We start from the raw sequence: 20,364 nt of genomic DNA on the forward strand, positions 1-20,364 counted from the left end.
AAAGGAGGAAGTTGCCTCCTTAAGATCTTGCTTTTAGCGGTCCAGTAATTAGGCTTTGTTTATTGGTTTTACAGTTCTATTTAGAAGCTTTTATTTCCCCCCATCTCTCTCTCTCTTTTTTTTTTTTCCTTCCTCCCAAGTTTCCTTTTCCGCTTATTTTCAGTCAATTGCTTCTTCGGCAAAATTTGTACATCTGCATAAATTGCCCAGCTCTCATCACAAGCTGCGAGCGGATCCCGGCAAAGCAAGTGAGTATTAGCAGCATCTTGCAGCTCCTCTCAGTGAAAACCTTCCCAAGCATCTCTCCCTGCAGGAAGTTCGGGAATGTAAGACCTGGAGAGTGATTTCCAGCTGACCTCATTCCTGGATACTGGAGATCAGAAATGAAACCAGAGAGGCTGCCTCAGCGGTGTATTGCGAGACAGTCGAGGGAGCACCGTTTGCACCATTTTTGATACTGGCTCATGATCTCTACCCGCACCGGTGCTGAAACAATAGAAGTAGAACTGCTGAGACTCAGTCAGTGTTGAGCCCATAATATTATATCGCACTGCACTCACCAGGAGTGCTGGACAATGGGGAGATTGAGTATGCAGTGCATGGGCAGAGTAGAAGGGTGTACATCCAACGTGGAGAGAACAAGAGTTATTTAGCAGCAAAAGGTGACCCCAGCAGTCGTTCCTGCCCAGAGCAGGGGGGCTGGACCCAATGATCTCACGAGGTCCCTTCCAGCTTCTGTGAACCTGTGACATCCGAGTTGGAAAATTCAAAATGAAAGAAGGAAAGAGAGGTTTCGTCCGATGCTCAATCAACTGGTGGGACTTGTTACCACAAGAGAATAGGGAGGCCGGGCAGTGAGCAGAAGTCCAAATAAAGATGGAAAGTTTAGATCACTAACCAGGTGATCTATGGTTAGAAGAGGGAAACATGGAGATAGCCAAGAGCTTTGAGAGGACCCTATAGTGCCAGGGACAACCTCCCCTCCTGGACTGTCAATGAACTGGCAATAGCCAACAGGAAGGATCCAATTCTTTGAAGTCTGCGAGAGAAGAAGTCCCGCAGGGGCAGGTTACCCATCACTTGCCCTCCCAGACAGTCTGGCCAAGCAAACCAGAAGCCTTAGTTAGGCCTTGTCTACCAGGAAAAGATTTTTTTGCTATCATGTAGGGTGCTAGTTTAAAGCAACAAGTTTAAACCAATTGAACCCCCAGTTGTTAGGTGTAAGAGTGCCTGTCTTCAACTTCAGGTTATACTGCTTAAGAAGAAAATCAAGCCCAAATGAAAAAAACCCAACCTTGGATGAGAACGAGGGAGGCTACGCAGGTGCGGCACAGTACTGCGCTGGTACAGCTGGTCTAAGTTTCCTCTGGAAACAAGGGGCTGAGGACCAGGTCCCCAAGTTCAATCCTCTCCTCTACCCCAGGCTCTGTCTGTGACCGTGTGTAAGGCTCCACGTGTGCAAACTATATTGTCTCCCTGTGCGCCAGCCACACTTGTGCAATGGGAGCAGCCACATTCCCCTGCCTCGGGCAGAGCCGGAGAAAGGCTATGGAGTACCCACATCCTGAGATGATGGTATAGAAATACCCTGGGGAAGGAGAGGGTCTCAGAGCTGAGATGCATCCTTCCTACAAACATGGCAGGCTGCTCTTTCTAAAAAAGTAAAATGGGCTGAGGTCCAAATTAAACCCTTAAAAAAATAATAATAATAATAATAAATAAAATAAAACCACCAAATAAATTAATAAAAGCCCATTCGCCCCTCTCCTGCACTTGTTTCTCTCTCCTGCCTCCTCCCTCCTTCCTGATTCCTCGCTGAAGTGAATGCATTCAATCTTTTTTGTTGCAGCAAATGGCTTTTAAGTTCCTCCCGTTCCCTCTAATTTATATGATTTTAATTATTGAATAGCCCTCCCGCACGTCGCCTGGAACATTAACGCGTTTTAAAAAGGGACCCAGGAAAATCAAACTCCATCAGTGATCTGTTTCCTTGCCTTAGCTAACAGCCACCAACTCTCTCAGGAGAGCGCATATTTTGTTGCAGCTTGGGCAAAAGGCAGGCAAGAAAGGGGGTGGAAAGAAAAAGGGAAGAAAAAAAACCAAAACAGTGAATTCAAGATGCTGGGAAAAAAGGACACAGACAGTGGGACCCAAAGCTGAGAATCCAACAGCTTGGGCAAAAAATTTGCTCGTGGCCCTTAGCTTCTGCTTATGAATATGCTACAGCAGCTGCTTGTACATTTGAATTTTATTTGCATTTATCTGTGCACCTCCTTGTATCGCTGCCATTTGCTGCTGAGGGGCCTCCCGCGCAAACACAATTTTGAGCCCCGAGACATTACCCCATTTAAATAAATGCTCGGCAAGACAAAAGTAAAATCACAAAACTCCTTAGAGTTATGTCAGGTATAAAGGGAGGAGGGGGAGGGAAAAGAAAACAAACCTTTCCATTAGACCTGGCCCCATTCCTCTAAAAGAAAACAGGAAGAGTCAGGACATTTCATTATTAGTTACAATCATAGAAAATGGGGGTTGAAGGGACCTCAAGAGGTCACATCTAGTCCAACCCCTGCTCAAAGCAGGACCAGCCCCAGCTACATCCTCCCAGCCAAAGTTTTGTCTAGCCGGGTCTTAATAATCTCCAAGGATGGAGAGTCCACAACCTCCCTGGGTAACCTGCTCCAGTGTTTTACTACCCTCCTAGTGAGAGAGTTTTTCCTGCTATCCAGCCTAAACTTCCCTTGCTGCAGCTTGAGCCCATTGCTCCTTGTTCTCTCACCTGCCCTCACTGGGAGCAGTCCAGCTCCCTCCTCTTTGCAACCCCCCTGCAGGGAGTCGAAGGCTGCTATTCAATCCCCCCTCAGTCTTCTTGTCTCCAGACTAAATAAGCCCAGTTCCCTCAGCCTCTCCTCACAAGTCGTGTGGCCCAGCCCCTGAAATAGTTTCATTGCCTTCCACTGGACTCTCTCCAATTTGTTCACATCCTTTCTGTAGCGGGGGGCCCAAAACCGGACTCAGTACTCCAGATGTGGCCTCACCAGTGCTAAATACAGGGGAAGAATCACCTCCCTCGATCTGCTGGAAACGCTCCTACAAATGCAGCCCAGTATGCCATTAGCCTTCTTGGCAATGAGGACACACTGCTGGCTCATACTTGTGTTATAGTAGTGCCTGGTCTTCCCTTGTTACACTCGGTGCTGTACATCCAAATGGGCACGGTAATGAGCCCACTTAGCTCATAGGTAGCTCTTCTCAGCAGGTGATCGCTGCCCATTTTACAAAAGCCTATCCCGTCTACACCCATTTTGCACATGGAGAAGCAGAGTGAGCTGTTCACAATTATCCAGCAAGCCAGGGACATGTAGCTAGGAACAGGTGTCCCGAGTCCCAGTCAAATGCTCTGTCCTCTAAACCAGGCAGCCCCAAGGAAAACACCACCCTCATTTTAAATATGGGGAGACCAAGGCTCAGAAAAGCTACATGACTCTCCTTGGTCACACTGAGGATTCAAGGCTGAACGAGGAATAAAAGCCAGGGGCCCTGACGTCACACCCGTTACATTAACAACAAAACCACCCTTAGTCCAGATAAAATGGAGGTAACGAATGACTGGCAGATATAAAGATTCGCAGCGAATGCATAACACACAGCAGCAGGGAGCAGAGTCAACTGGGCAGTGGCTAACAGTCTTCTAAAAAGGTGGCGGAAGAGGGCAGGACACACTTAAAAGATGCGAGGGAACTATCATTTCCAAGTAGAAGTATTGATCCAGAGAAATGGATTGGCTCATCCATACCTGGCCTGTCATCAGAGGAACAAACCAAGGCCAAGCAGAGCCAAAATATCACCCCTGACCTCACCAGTCCAGCATCCAGAGAAAACGCCGTGCCTACAGAGCGCCTTCCCAACACAATGCGTGTAAGCCCCAGCAAAGCTGCAGCTGTTCCAAGAAGCATTAGCCGGCTGCATTACTTCGTGTGCCCCTTGGGCAATTCAAGCCTTGCAGATCTTCCCCATGATGTGATCAGATGCTGCAAGTTCCAGGAACCAGAGTACAGAGCGAACCCACATAGCATGGAGTCAGCCCTGCCAGCGGGCTCCCTACCGCAGCTCTGTCTAGCGGATAGCTGCCTCTCTTCTCTTAACGATAAATATGTCAAGCAATGGCAGTCATTCCACTCTGCAGGAATTAAAGTGGAGATGTGATCTCATGCTTTGGGTATATAATCCATATCCCCATTATCCAATCATCCACAATAACTGGTGTCATGATGATATATATTTAAATACTGCCGTGCACTCTGTATTAGCTGTTTGAAAGCAGATAAGTTGAGAGCATTAGTCTATGAATGACAACCACGTGGAGGGAGATTCCTCAGCATATCACCCCTTATCACAAACGTGACAGATGAGGAAGGATTATGAGGCTACGTTTCCCAAATAGGAGAATCAGGGGCCTGCGTAAAACCATTTGTCACCGCTTGGAGTCACTGCAGGGAGAGGAAGGGAAAGGACGGCCGGGAGACTGGCATACCGGATTTGAACTCCCCAAGCCCAGCCACAGACTGCCCGTGTCCCCGGCCACATCTCTCCATCCCTCCCTGCCACTGCTCCCCTTCTGGGAAGTGGCGATGATAATCCTTCCTGCCACTCGCCCTTCTTCTGCCTGGTCTGTTTAGGCGCTGACCAGTGTCACATTATGTGTCCATACACGTGCACAGTGCCTCAAACGATGGGTCTACAGCTCCACAAAGAAAATCACATACAACAAACCTGGTAAAAGAACTTGGTGAGACCAAATCCCTGGGGGTTAAGAAGAGCCAGATTTTAGGCTGAACTTCCAATCTTAGTTCTGTCGGCATGGGGCTCTTGCAACTTTTGGGGTGTGTTTTGAAACCCCTGCCAGGTTCCCTGTTGCTGCAGCTACACTGCCAGTCACACCCAAGTCGGCTAGTTGAAAGCTAGTCCATGCAACTCTCCACAAGCTGCAGTCACTGGCTGCATAGACTAAAGGTACCTCTACACTGCACTCTCAGCAACTACATGTTCTTATTGCTGTTGCCTTCCTCTCCCCTTCACCCTCTACCAAGTACAACACTTACTTACTACCCGTCTTTATGACATCTAGACCCTCTTCTGGGCTCCGACCAGCCTTTATGACACACTGATGCTGTGTCTACAACAGAGATTCTCAACCAGGTGCCTTCAAGGGTACCATGCAATGTTAGATCTGCCAACAGGATTCACAAGATAAACCCAGCGATTTCAAGTAGGAATCCAGAGAGTCAAAACCATTCTGCCCCGCTGTGCTCTCCCTCAGTTCTTTGCAACAGAAGAATTGCCCTGCTGTCCTCCTGCAGCCAAAGAACAAAGAGCTGGCATTTTCCAAGGGGTCTCAAGTTTTAAAAGGTCAAAAAGCACTTTTCTAGAACAACAAATCCCATAATGCACAAGGCAAACACTAGGATCATGCATCCTGCCACAGGGAAACAAGCTTTATACAGGCTTCCTGCCTCACAGGAGAGGTGATGATCTTTACAAAGTGCCTGCATCTGCCAAGCAGCCATTGAGAGAGCTCGGTGGATCGGTATATCGTTTTTTAAATCCTGCCAATGACCTTCGTGGAATGAATGCATGACTAAGGGGGCTGAGTGGATGAAACAAAAAAAAAATTTACCTGCCCACCAAAAAACTCTTAGAAACCACGCAGAACAAGGAGCCATGCAAGCAACTCCTAGGTTTGTTGCTATGACAAACCCTATTTGCATTAGAAATCCTGTGTCTCCTGGATGAGAGCTGAAAGACCAAAGAAAGGCGACCTGGGTTGGAATTTAACCCTGGGTGTTAACACACATGCTTTTATGAAAAGAGACAGAGGTTTGGGTTTCTATAAAGAACTCAGGATGGCGGAGGGGGCTTATCTGTCACCCAACAGCTGGCCCTGCCAGCATCTCGGCACACCTCAGTGCCGCGGCGCCAAGGGGAATTCTCCGGGAGATCTCCCATTCATTCACTAGCCAGGCTCCCACGTGCTTAGTTAGGAGATCTGGCTGCAAACAAGCAGCAGGGTGGGAAGGAGAGTAGAAGGCAAGTCGGGATAAGCCGTGCTGCCAGACAGCAGGATTTCAAATCGGCACAAGCTCTTCTTCACTGTGTAGCACAACACAGCTCGTCAACAAGGATCTTCATGCCTGCTCCCTTGCTGTGGCCACTTTGCTGGAGATCTCCGATCTACCACTCTTGAAGGGCATGCCTCTGCTACTGGAGCTAAAGAAGAAATTGCCAGCAGCATTACAGGACTAGGACACATATCCAAGCCACCTGATCATGGCCGTTAAAGGGCAGCAGTGCACAGACATAGTAACCAACTAATCACAAGAGATCCAGAATTTGCTTGGTGTTTAAATGACAGAGAAAGGAACTAAAATGGGATGAGACTCCAGCTTTCACTGCTGTGCTACTTGCAGCCCATTTCTTGCTTCCCTGCTGAGCGCCTGGCACTCCAGGGGTTAAACCCACTGCTAGCAAGAGGGGAGGAGTACAGCTGGACCTGTGGCAGCCAGAGACCTCAGCTGGGGTAGCTTCAGCATCCTGGGTCTGCCCAGCCACCCTGGCCTCTCGGGCAAGGTTACAGAGACGGCAACCACTGCACCTGAGAGCCAAGGAGGACGCAGCCTCTGTCCAAGCTCTTGGCAGGGAGCTGGACTGGTGCTGATGCCTACTACGCAACCAAAGCTGCAGGGGGATATACTCCGGAGTTTGCTCTTAGGGGTCATGAGGATGTTTGGGACAGCACAGGGATTCTTTCTTCCATGTGAGCACAGTCTAAAGGCCACTGCAGAAAACCCCCAACCCTAAGGGACCTTGCATCGACCCTGTACACAGCACATGTTTTCCCTCACTCTTTATGTCCTGGGACCCATTGCCCAATGTGAAGGGAGAGAAATGAAGACCAAGCCAGAGCCCGTGGGGTTTCTCCACCTGGGCTGGAAGACGGTGGGGATGAGGAAGGAGAAATGACACATAAATTTGGACCCTGCCCCAGGTCCCAGGCCGGTGCCCAATGGCTGGACCAAGGTCTTAAAACTGAAACTGCAGCTAGAAGCTTGACCAGGATCTAAGAAACAGAAGAGAGAATAGCAACTGGTAGCTTGGCCCCTTCTCTTCCAAAAAGTGCCCCTTAAACGATCGCCAGAGGCCAGGGCCTCACCTTTACGACGCCCTGGGAGGTGCCACCTCACTGAATTCTGACAGAACAAGGAGCCCAGACCCAGAGTAGGCTGCTGACCCCATTTCCAACCATGCCCACAGTTTCCCTTGGCTCTCCCACCCATGCATCGCCCAGGCGCACTCCTGCTTAGCTGGCGAGATCGCCGCCCAAGGCAACAGAGCTGGAAAACCGCCCTTTCACATCCATTTCTCATCATGGTCCGTCTTATCCCTTCCCGCCTCCGCCACCTGGCGCCACATCCTCTCAGACCCCAAGGAGTCTAATGAGACCTGAAGTGCCTCGAAACCAGCTGCTTCCATAATGAAGCTGCAATGCCCCTAGGCATGGAGACACCAAGCATTCACCCAGGGGGACCCTGAGCTTGGCCAACACATTCAATCAGATTTGGTGGGGGAGGGAATTCTGTCCAAAATCATACCAGCCAGAAAGGGCCCTTTTCTTTTCTTCCTTTTTTTTTTTTTTTTTTTAAAAAAGAAAGTTTCAATTTTGTCAAAAAACTTGGATATTCCTTCATTGGAAAAAACTGAATAAATAGCTCAGTCAAGGAGGGTTCCCAGCAGGTAGGAAGTGAGCATGGAGAGAGCTCTCTGCTGAGGTCCCATGTGGGGCCTATGGCAGGCAAGACAACAATGGAAAGCCAAGTCTCAGGCTACTGCCCTCACCATGAGAAACTCCTTCCAGTACAACTCCCCCCAGTTGACTCACGGAGGAAATTCAGTGTCGTCAAGGAGAGGATGGGACTTGCCCCTGGTCACACAGCAAATCAGTGGCAGAGCCCAGGGCAGAACCCAGGTGTCCGACTGCCTCACCCACAAGACCACCCGTCCTGTTCCAAAACTGGCGGGAGGTCAAGCCAGGCCAGGTTGCATCCTCACTCCATAACCAACCCCGTCCCCGAGGAGATCAGCTCAGGTCCATAATCAACATCTTTCGTAACAGGACCACCCTTGATTCTCTTCACCCCTGCCCCAGCACCCTGGACACATTGGCTGATGCCTCTCAGCCACCAAGAGATCTTCACGGCCACCCCCACCTGCGACCCGAGAAGCATCCAATCCCCCCAGCTTTGTCACATGGAGCAGAATAAAGGGAAGAGACCTCTAGCAGACGCGGTGATTGCTGCAGAGTGCCAGGGAGCAAGGAAGACCCCAGGAGACAGAAGGGTGCTTTGAACACCCACAGGGGCATCATGCTCCTTCCCTCCCTTGATCTCCATGCCTGGGAGGGAGACCGGCAAGGCGCACTACACAGCCAAAGCAAGGAGCACCAAGGAGGTGGGGAGAGGCCAGAAGAGTGATGGGCAACTGCCCCCTCCAGCAGCGAGGTGAGGAACCACAAGCCAGAGGACTTACCTTGAACAGGCGCAGGATGTTGGCCACCATGATGGAAACGGAGCTGCCGGAGGCCCCGATGACACCCACCACGCGCTCCGGCTTGGTGATGATGGGGGGCCCGCCATTGACGCACCGCACCTCAGTGCTGTCCTTCTCGATTAAGGCCTGGACAAAGGTGAGCGACTGCTCCAAGGCATGAGTGTCCCGGGAGCAGGTGTCCAGGATGCGAGCCCCCAGAGTGATGTTGGGGAGAAGGTCAGGGTCATTGTTGATGCGGTCCAGGGCAAAGAGCATGGCCTCCAGACGGTGGATGCCCTTCTCCTTCTTCAGTTCGCCACAGGCTTTGCCCTCCGAGCCCCGGCCATGCACAGGGAAGAGGCCTCCCAGAGTGATGTCCCCGTCGATGCGGATGGAGTTCATGTGCGGATGCCCCTGGCCCTTGGGCTTGGCCGAGCTGGCCGGGTTGCACCACCAGCCGCAGGCACTCAGGAGCAGGCAGAAGGAGAGCTGCCCCATGCATGAATATCCCCGGCTCTTCCCAGTCATCGCCGAAGACGCCGTGAAACCCTGCCCCGGTGCACCCTAGAGAGCCACGCACATTGTGGGCCACGTCACCGAGCCCCCCGTAGCTGCAGTGTCCCGCTGGCTCTGCATTGAAGTCTCAGCCAGGAAGGAAGTGTGGGGAGCAAGTGCTCAAAGAGGCGAGGCAGAGGAGGAGAGTCAAGTGGCCGCCTGCCCCAGGGGATGGGGCATGGTTTCCAGTCTCCTGCCAGGTCACTGTCCCATCAGCAGCTCCTGTTGGCTCCAGCACCCATCTCACAGCAGGCAGCAAAGTAGTAGAGGGTGCTAGGGTGGGTGGCTGGTTACAGGGTCCTTTCCCCAGCCCTGTGCAGGATTTGGGCTGACCAGCTGATGGAAGGCTCTGGGCTTTGCATAGCTTTACATTAAGAAGAGAAGGGGCAGGCTTGGGGGGGACCACAACACTTCTGTTCCTTGCTCCACAATCCTTGAATAAAACAAAAACAAAAGAGAGAGAAAGAAAATCAAACAGAAGCACAAAGAGGACATCAACTATTCAGATCTTTCACCAGGGAGCTCAACTGAAAATTAACACCGTAGGTTATTGCCAGAAAGATTTGGGATTCGCTTGATCTTCGCTTCGTCTGAGCTGCTTTGCCGCAGCTTAAGCACGAGAGAAGGCATTTTGGCACACTGCCGCGCTCGCTCACACACACGTGCACTCACAAAGAAGTACGTGCAGACCTTTTCTGGAAGCCTTGACCGCTGCGGTGGGAGCTTGCCGGGCTGAGCAGAGCTGAGCCTAGACAAACGCGGGTGCAGCGTCACTGAAGGCCGCGGCGAGACACCAGCCTGGCCAAGGCTGGAGCGTGGCCCCGTGAGCTGCGATGGGGACTCGTGGGAGCGGTGAGGAAAGCTCCAGTGACGCTTGAACCTCAGGCTGGAGAAACTCTGGGCAACAACCCCCCTGCCTTGCACCCGTTTGGGGCAGGCAAAGCCGTGCCTCAGCTTGGGGACCTGTCCCAGCCCCTTCCAGTTGCAGCTTGTCTTGGAAGGTGAACTCTAGTGCCCGGCTTTCCAAGACAACCCCATTCCCCATCATTGTGTTACTAGACTCCATACAGCAACGTGGCCCCACAAAAGGCAGAGCCGTCTGCTCCTTCCAGATAGCATTTGGGACCCTCCCCAGTGCCAGAGGGATGCTGTTCCCAACCTGCCAGGACCAGGACGCCGGGCTCCTTGCCTCCTGCCAAGCCTGCTCCGACATCCCCCAGCCCCTTTCTCCCCAGGGCTCCTTAGGAGTTTCTGGGCCACTCTGAGCTGCCAGGAGGAAACGTCAAGGGAACCGACGGACCTGCCTTGGCTCTCGTGTGGCTCTCGTTACCTGTAGGAGCCCAAACCGCTTCCGACAAGCAAGAGGACACCTTCCCGCCCTGAACCGGGGCTGCAAATGCTGAGTCCAAGCCAGAGCTGTCCACACCCAAGGGGGCTGCTCTTGGTCTGTCTGTGCAAAATCCATCCGCTCCTCCCTCGTGACATAAGATATGGAGGCAGGGGACAGGGAATGAGCTCCTGTTTGACTTTTAATTGATCAAATGCAGGGCACGGAGGGAAAGAAGCAGCTGAGATTCTTGCTTTTTCACCTACAGGGTTTGGTTTGGTGCGTGTGTCCCACCCCTGCCCCGCAACTGCCCAGCGGAGAACATTGCGTCTCCCACCCAGCCCTGATTTCTGGTTAAAAATGAAGTGATCTGCCTCGGGACACAAGCAACTCCGCTGACAGAGAAAAATGATTTCCCCCTGTGCTCCGTGAGCCGCTCGGCCCATACTGATAAAAAGGGTGCACTACGCAGCTCTGGAGAGACAGCAGTCGATCCCAGCACACGCGTGCATGCAGGAAAAGCTGCAACTTAATCTCTTCCTGGAGTAACAAGGCTATTAGCCACAGAGGAGAGGGAGAGTGGCTAGGAGGAGAGGATCTGGGACTGCCTCGTGCATTTTAGACCAAGCTGCGTGCTCGTGAGGCAGGCTGCGAAAGCTGAATGCAGTTGAAAGCCAGCACGATCGTGATAGGTAGCAAGGGGCCAAGGGCTGTGGGGGAGGAAGAGAACGTGGCTGTCTGGTAAAACCCAGAGCAATAGTGCTCGGTGTTGCTGCGGCATTGGCCATGCAGGTGGAGACGGCCCCGTGTCAGGAAATCTCAGCCTGGGCTTCAAGCATCCCAAAGTTCAGAAACGTTCCTTGTTTGGCCCATTAGATATTCACTAAATGTGGCCGTGATATTGGATTTTTCCCTAGCGGGGGTGGGATTCAGGAATGGAGCATCCCGCAGAGAAGGGAAGAGAGGGCTCAGCGGTCACAGAAAGAGAATGAATGAAGTTTTTTCACTCCCGGTCTGTGGCACTTGCCATCACCATATCCACAAGTCCTGGCCAGGATTTGACTGACAAGATCCCGACTGCCTAACAAGATTTTTAACACGCAAGGACCTCAGAGAGGTTAGCAAATGCTTACAGATTCTGCCTCATCTCTCTACCCTCTAAGCAAAGCCGAATGTAAATCACCCCATTTTACAGATGGGCAAACTGAAGCACTGAGAGGGGAACATACAGACCTTGCTGAAGGAGCTGTAGAGGCTGCTACCTGCATCTCCTGACTCCTAGCCTCGCAGCACGAAACACATCCTTCCCACTATTATTCCTGAGACATTACACACTGATGTTCACAGGAGGTGCAAGGCATGGAGACTTGCAAGGTCAGGTCACCAGTTGCTAACAGGCCCCATATATGCAAAAAGTGCTAGCAAACCTGCTAAGCTGGACAGTGGGTCCTTCCTTGTGTCCATCTGGATGGTGTCTGCCGCCGTCTGGTCTCTTGGACACCCACCAGCGCGAGCGCCCGTGCCAACTTTCCTTCTCTACTCTGTTTTCTCCCCCTGCTCAGAGCTGCTCAGCTCAAGAGGAAGCATTGCATGCCGGGAACAGTAATCCTGGCAGAGCAGGCCTCTGAGCTAAAGTGGGTTACAGACATCTCATAGAAACGTTGATCCCCCCTGGATGTTGCTATTTACTTAAAAGCTCCAAGAAAGAACAAGAAAATGAAGGGAAAAGCAGAGGATTGGTGAATGGTACAAACCTGAGCTCTGAGAGAGAGAGAGTGCAAGGGAGTGAGAGAGAGACATCTGTCTATAAGGAAACTCCCTCCAGGGGAGTATGCTAGTCACAGATGAACTCAAATCCTAGGGTGCAACCTTCTGGTCTCCCCTTCTGGGTATTTATCTAGCAATCCAATTCCCACGTGCAAACAGCTCCCTTCAAGATGTCGCCCAGGGCCCCCAGCCTCCGCAGAGAGCAGGGAGGACTGGAGGGCTTGGGAGGGGAGTGGGGGTACAACACGGTAAAATGCCGACTTTCTTTGTACACTGAGTCAAGTGGTCAAGCCACCCGGTCACATGCATGTGCGCACACAGACATGGACGCACACACGCACAGACACACGTACACGTCCCTCATGCACAGCCCTCTGGCACCCCCCCCACACACACACACCCATAGTGCTTTTATCCAGTCTCTCCCATTTTGATCATTCTAACATTTTATTACAAAACTAGTCAACCCCCAAATCCATCTCCACAATTTTTCCTGGGCTCCTATTCACCTTCCAGCACTGCCTTGATCTGCAGTGTTTCTTCCTGGACAGCCCTAAGTTCCCAGCCAACATTTCCACAGCCCTTCCAGTCCTGCCCTGCAGCCCCTTCTGCCTCTGCAGTCCCAAGCTCTGTCTGCACCGTTCTCCCATAGCCCCTCCACAAGACTGGGCTCCTGCCAGGATGCCCAGAGGTCAGATTTTCAGACAGGCTCAGCACCCAACCCACTAGGACCTTCTGAGCCCAACTGAGGTACATGTGTTAATGGGAGACAAGTGCTCTAGAAAGCATGGTCTATGAGCCGCTTGCTGCCTTCCTCCCCTCACTGCCCCACAAGGCAGGAACAAGGGCTCTCCATACAGACACTTAGTGGGCTCATGCAAGTCTCAGTGGGAGAATCAAGAGCCAAACAGTGCTGTGACACCACTGAACAAACAAGGCTGCACTTACATAGATAAAAAAATCAGAATCTGACCCAGACAGTGCAGAGGATTTTGTGAAAAGCTTCATACTTGTACAGCGTAAGGGAGCAAATACACAACACATTTAGACTGGTGCAATCTGCCTTGACACTGGTGAATGCCTGCAGTGGGCATGTACTAGTGCGGGGTCAGGTACCTTTACTCCACTTTGGGATAGAGTTGCCTAGAAAGTGAGGAGCAACTACATGCCTGTGTCTAGTTACACCAGTAAGTCACACTGGGTCGTGTGTCTGCAGCTGTAGCCAATATCGTCCCAAGGTAATGGCCATTTCCTTAGTGTAAACCAGGTATTACTAGCTCTTATGTCAGCTAGTGAGAGGGTTCAGTAATAGCACCTACTGCAGGCATGTCCCTCTGCAGTTCTTCATGTGTTTATCTGGATTCCCATGTCCAGTTTCGCTCCCCCTGCTACAGAAAGGATATGGGCAAAATCGGAGAGAGTCCAAGGGAGGGCAACAAAAGTGGTTCAGGGGTTGGAGAGTGTGACTTGGGAGGAGAGGCTGAGGGAACTGGGCTTATTTAGTCTGGAGAAGAGAAGACCAAGGTGGGATTTAATAGCAGCCTTCAACTCCCTGAAGGGTGGTCCCAGAGAGGATGGAGCTGGGCTGCTCTCAGCGGTGGCAGAACAAGGAGCAGTGGGCTCAAGTTGCGGACGGGGAAGTTTGGTTAGATATCAGGAGGGTAGTAAAGCACTGGAACAGGCTACCAGAAATCTCCATCCTTGGAGGTTTTTAAGACCCGGCTAGACAAAGCTTTGGCTGCAGTGATCTAATTGGGGTTGGTCCTGCTTGGTGCAGAGGATTGAATTAGCCGACCTCCTGAGGCCCCTTCCAACCCTCGCTTTCTATTATTCGATGCTCTGTTCACCAGCATAACTTCCACAGGCTTTGCTGGAGCGAAGGGGCTGTGTGTCTGCACCCTTCAACTGGAAGCTCTTTGGGGCAGGGACCCTCCGCCTTTTGTATTGCTGCAGTGCCCAGCACTACAGCGTCATGCCCCTCGACTGGGGCTCTTGTGCCATTCAAATAATAAACAGCTGCCAGTAACCATCGTGGTGACCAGGTTCAGACTATAGTTTCATAGCTGGTAGGCTCAGAAGGGACCTGAGCAGATCATCTTCAACCCTCACCAAATGGAGCAGTGATCATCCTAACAGCCTGAGCCATGCCTAGGACCTGCTGACCTGCGTGCTGCAGGAGCTGAGATACCCAGAGCCAAAGCCAATGACTGAACAGCACTCCTAAAAGCAGTCTTACTTATTTAGAACAGACGATTTCAGAGAAAAAAGGTCTTAAAGCAAATGGATGACGCGCACGCCTGGCTTAACAGAGGTCTATCCATCTTCCGCATACACTTCTCCCGCAACACAAGACCTCTGGGATCTGGAGGGCACAGCCCCTTCTTTTAATCCATGGAACATTTCTCCCTTTCTCTGTGCAGAGGACTGTGTCCTTTATAAGGTGCTTGAGGTTTTTTTGATCAGCGGCCAAGAGGATTCAGAGGCCAAGCCACTTTTTAACTGCTCCTAGCCCTTTGATCTGTTAGTTCCCAGCCTCAGCAACACAACGCTTGCAATTTGTTAGAGGCAGGATCCTCAAAGCAAACTGCTTTCACTCATTGTCTTTCAAGTGTGTGCTGGGGTGTTCTTATCCGGGAGCTATTAACTGCTTCCCAGCAACAGCCCCTCATTGATTTCGAGCAATAGAAGTGTATAATAAACATTCTCCGAGCCCACTGTACTCATACCGTCTATCTCCATGAGTCAGTCACATACAGTATTCATGAGAAATCTTACATGGAGGCTTGACATCTGCCACAGCAACAGCTGTAGCTCTTTGAAAACTAAGGATGGGGCAATCGTATCTCCTGTTTCAGGGCATAAACTGAAAGAAGGAAAGAGACTGAACGGGAAGCGGCAGCCTCGCTAATCCCAAGCGGTCAGAAGCCAGGAGACGGCATGCCCACCTCTCTCCCCAGAATCATAGGGCTGGATGAAGCATCCATGAGGTCTGAGAAAACAATGACTAAATCCAAGCTTCTTTTTATTGAGACTTGAAACTTTCCGTTCTCAAGCTTTTCTCTACAAATCAAATTCCAGGGAGCTTTTTAACGCAAGCAATGATCCTTATGTGATAGGACTCTAAGAGATAAGGCTTAAAGAAAGCATTGGGGGGGGGAAAAATCACAAGTTAGCAATGCTGGGGTATCACGCCACAATCTGTCAGGTGCAATATAAAGCGGGCGTGTTCAGGGCCGGACACAGGCATGGGCGAACCAGGCAGCCGCCTGCAGCCTGGACAGAAAGGGGGCCCAAAAATGGTAATTTTTAAATTACTATCATCATTATCTCCGACGAAGGGGGGCCCGATACTAAAAGTTTGCCCGGGGCCACCAGAAAGCGAGGTACGGTGCTGGGTGCATTTGCTTCCATAGAAGCACAGGTTGCTGACAGGTTCTGGAGACGGATTTGACAGAGCTCAGGACAGGCCCTTGGTACTCAGATGATTTAGCTTTCAGTCCAAGTCCTCTGTGCAGAGAGGCTGGAAGTGACTGATTTAAAAGCCACCGGGACAAAGTCAGCTGCCTACAACTGAGCAGAGCACCTGGATTGCAAGGAACTTCCAACAAGAACTAATTGCTCCCAAAAGGGCATGAAAGCTGGGGAGAGTTTTGCAAGACCAAATGCCTGGAATTTGGAGACTAGCACTGCCTGGGAGTCACTGGGGGCTTCGCTCGTGCAAGGACTGTGGGACTTGGCTGCGCTGTATCTGCTTGCGGATCCATATGCCAAGCATCACCCCGCCGAGGCCCGAAGGAGCAAGAATATGAAATATTAGTATGCCAGACACTGAAACCAACACGCTACAACTATTTTCACTTAACAGTTGGTCCCTCCAAAGAGCTGTAATTAGAGAGCAGCTCGGCACTGGAAAGTGGCTCTCTGAAAACGGCACCACAGGGCCCCAGGTTTATCGTCTCTCAATGCTTCTCGATCAGATTTGCTTAGTTCACAAAGGTGGAAAAGAAATGGGTTTGTTAATTGCCAGCCCTGCAAAGCTCCCAGAGTTGGGCGGATGCCTGCTTCATCGGCAGGGATACAGACTGCCTGGCCTGGCCCACGCCCCCCACCTCAGGTCCATGTCCCCCCACCCTGCAAAGCGGATCCTTCCAGTCCCAATGTTCACCCTCCTCCACTGCCCACCACGCAGCTCCAGACCCTGCTTGGCCATTAATCAGTGCAGGTGGAAGAGGAAGATTGAATGGGTGGGGAGAGGAGTGGCTGGTGCTGCAGGGGACACAGGTCTAAGGCTGTATCACCCTTCCCGCACAGCCAACCCCATCCAACCCATGCAGAGACGGGAGCAGAGTTTCAGACCAGAGCTTTGCATGGAGGCACTGGGCCCCTTAGGGATGGCACAGGATGTCACCAACCTTACCTCCTCCTTGTCCCTCCAGACACATAAGGCCTTCTACAGTCTCCCATTCCCTCAGCTAACTCTGTGGGATTTGGTATTTACTCCCAAATTTTCTCTATGGAATAACTCACAGCAGGCATGACAATATCAGGGTTGGAGTGTGAAATAATTTAGGATGCTATCCTGGCTGCCTAAGGTTCCTCGATGCCTTTTTCATGAAGGCACAATTATACACCACCCCTCACCCCCACCACACACACAACCCCTCTTACCTTACATATTTCAGGGCCTGGACTCCTTCATGCCCAAGCTGCACCCCACCAAATCTCATGCCCATTTCTGATGACACTCCCCGCTGCGGATCCCATGGCCATTAATTCTCATTCACATGCATGGCTCTACCAGGGCTCCAAAACGGCAGGGAAGTCAGCTCCACTGCAGTTTCCTGATGTGGCATGAATAAGCTGCACCCTTTATCCCAGTCCTATACAGAGCTGGGTCGACCTACTTGAACTAGGCAGCAGATCAAGTGCCCTCCTGCAAGGGCAACTAGTGCTTACTTTCTCACGGCAGTAACCTGACAGCACAGCAAGTCTAATTTGCTGAGGGTCCTGGGAGAGTTGACGTGTTATGGCATAATATTGGCTTCTCCTTGCTCCCACATGTTGAGTCTCGTCTTTTGTGGAGCAGGACAAGAGAAGGAAGATGCTAAATCAACCCGATCGCTATTAGGGAGTGCTGCTACTTAAGGAGAAGAAACAGGAGTTGTCTTGTTGCATACCTGTTGGATGGCCTGGACCAAAGGTAGGCAGGGCCTCAGTTTGGTAGGCCACCTGGAGATCACTGCCTCTCTCCAGAGGCTTCTCACTGAGCTGATCCGTCCTTTCATGCCATCCACAGCTGGCATCTCCGTAGCTACCAAAGCCCCCATCTCAGGGCTGGTTCACTCCATATGCCCCTCCCTACTGAAGGAAGAGGGTTGTTGCATTCATTAAATGCTCTGGCTGTCCCATTTGGAAAAGGTTCATGGGCTGCCTCATTCTCAAAGGATTGGCCCCTCTCAAGGCTGATGAGTGAGCTGCCCTCCAGTTGGTATCTAGGGTGGTCATCACAGACGACAATCCGGTTGTCCTCTGTCCTCTATTGATATGAAACCGGATGCCTTTATGTCCTCTATTTTTCTCTTCGAGAGAGGACATAAGGACGTCGGGTTTCATATCAATAGAGGATGGAGTAGCGGAAAACTGGAATGTCCTCTGTGATGGGCAGTTGGTATTACCCGAGTGTACTCCAGGGTCCCCCGTCACAAACCCCACTTTTCATTCCGGTTTCAAATACCTAGCAAGGGGCAGCTGCTCTTCCCACCTGTGGCTTATTCTTCGCCTGCTGAATTCCAGCTTTCCCCTCATGGATGTGCAGGGAGCTTGAGCCCCAGCCCAGAAAAGGCAAGAGCATCTTGTACTTTGGGCAAGGGAACCCAGGCTCACGGCTGGTCCTAGCACTGATGCCACAGGTGACCTTTGCCAAGTTGCCTCACCTCTCTGCCTGTGTGAGGCAGATGAGGCTCGCCCCGCAAAGAGACGGAGCCAGGGAGTGCCCGCTACATAAGGTCCTTTAAGCTGTGGGATGGATAAAGAGGACATTATATATTTAGCATGATATAGTGGGGAAAGGGTCGTGCAGCCCACACAAAGGCTGGGCTCTGTCTCCGAGTCTACCATCACCTTCCATGTATTCTGGGACAAGCCTCGCAGCCTCTTCAGCTGTGGTTTCAAGAGCCATTTAGGAGGCCAATTTCTTTCATTATCGGGGACCTCAGACCCAAATGGATTCATCTTCTTGGCCTAGCAGTCACAGCTGCGGCTGCAGCTCTGAGGACAAGCAGGTTTGACTCCCAGCTCCACCAGCAGCCTGCTGGGTGAGCTCAGGCAAGTCACTCCCTCTCATGCGGCCTCAGTTTCCCTTGTTATGACAGGGGCATAATTGGCCCAGTCCCACTTTGCAAAAGCCCTGGAGATCTGTGGATGAAGAATACAATGGGTAGCACTAGGGATCACCTTTCCCCACTGTACAAAGAGCTAGTCTGAAGCACCAAGACCAAGATCCTCCAACCCTCTAGCTGACTAGGAGGCTTAGCCACACATCTCCCATTCACTTCAATGTTGCCCTAGCTGGTCTTGACAGTCTTGGCCTCTGTGCCCAACTCTCCTCACCTGGAAAGCAGGGAGGGGAATGACTTTCACCCATGTTGACAAACGCCTCCAAGATCTAGGACAGAAAGGCACTGGGTCTTACAAGGACAACACAAGCCACTGCCAAATCCAGCCAGAGCAAAACAGTGTATTCCCCACGCGGGTTGCTCTTGAACATTCAGACCCAGGGAACAGTTTAATCTAATCCTACCCAGTTCTGTGCTAGAGCATCTGAACAAGACATGCCAGGCCCTACCCTCAGCAGGTGGACTGAGGTCCCCAGCAGCCCTGCTCACTTACATCCTCGGCGGATCCGGCTGGTTCTGCAGACCTGCCACCGCCCCCATTGCGAGAGGCCTCACCCCAAGTGACCCCAACAAATTATGTATGGGGCCGCCTGCTGAAACCACTCCGAAGGCCAATCCCCAAAGTGTTTCTGACAACTGGAGCTTTTAAATGTCAGAGTTACCCGGAGCCAAACTGCATTAAAAGGCAAAGAGCCACCGAGCACTCCAGCATGAAAAGCACTTCCGCCCAGGAAGCCCCACCGTAGTTTCAGAATAAAGTGCTCGGGCGCACGTGTGAAGAGCACAGGCTGGGCGCATTGCGTAGCTCTGGAAAGCACGGCACGGATCAAAAGGGCGACTGGCACGGCAGGGAGAGTCCGGGCATCGTGCGCATTTTTTTACACGTGGAAGTGCCACAGCGCCGGGCGCTTTGAAAAATGCCCAGCGCTGCGCCGCGTGCAGCTGGGTAAGCGGCGAAATGCGCATCGGCACTGAGAAAATGGTGGTGGTACGCTTTTGAACTAACACACGTTGGAGGTGCTTTAGTTCAAAAGCGCACCGCTAACCTTTCTGTGCCCTGACACACATTTTGCCACTTATACAACTGCATGTGGCACAGCGCAGTTCGCCTCAGCTCACGTGCAGAGCAGACCTGATTAACTGGGTCCGTTCTAAAGAGCCCGGTCTCCGGTGCGTCACAAGACAAAAAAGTACGCGTATAAATGCCCCTAAAGCACAAGGACCGGAAACTTGTTATGTTCGGCCCTCGTAAGTGAGCAACTCTGGTCCCAGTCAGCACAGCCCGAACGGACTTGGGAACCAGGCCTCCCGAGTCCTTTTTCCAGCCTTCCCTCCGACTGGTGGTTTAACAAATCCCTCCCAACCTGACTTTTCAGAGTGCTAAATGTCTTCACCAGGTACTACAGGGATCTTGCAGCTGGCAGACAAAAAGCATAGCAATTGCAAAAAGCTGGGAGCTAGAACCAGAGAAAAAATCCAATTAGAAACACGGCAGAAATATTCAATAGGGAAGATGATTAGGCAATGAAACAAACCACCAAGGGAAGCATGGAGTCTCTCCCTCACTTGCTGTCTTCATATTCAGTGCCTTTCTGGAAGAGATGCACCAGTCAAACTCAAGTTATCAGTATCAAAAGAAATGCTATGGTCTCTAATATGGAGCAGAGTAGATGATCCCCAAAAGATGCCTTCTACCTATGTTACCTCCACCAGTGGGATATCCAGGTTTCCCCACAG

The 20,364-nt window shown here is 51.5% G+C and overlaps 1 protein-coding gene across 1 annotated transcript in view; it reads right to left on the reverse strand.

Annotated features, from left to right (window-relative positions):
• GRM4 (glutamate metabotropic receptor 4) overlaps window positions 1-20,364 on the reverse strand; it is a 200,376-nt gene that overhangs the window by 164,209 nt on the left and 15,803 nt on the right. Inside the window, exon 2 of the mRNA XM_090025751.1 lies at window positions 8,584-9,571. Coding sequence (XP_089881877.1) covers window positions 8,584-9,111 — 528 coding nt within the window. The 5' untranslated portion in view covers window positions 9,112-9,571. The remainder of the gene's footprint in view (window positions 1-8,583; window positions 9,572-20,364) is intronic.

This window comes from Crocodylus siamensis, chromosome 13 (assembly GCF_052110815.1).
Source record: "Crocodylus siamensis isolate JL-2025a chromosome 13, ASM5211081v1, whole genome shotgun sequence".
Classification (NCBI taxonomy): domain Eukaryota; kingdom Metazoa; phylum Chordata; order Crocodylia; family Crocodylidae; genus Crocodylus; species Crocodylus siamensis.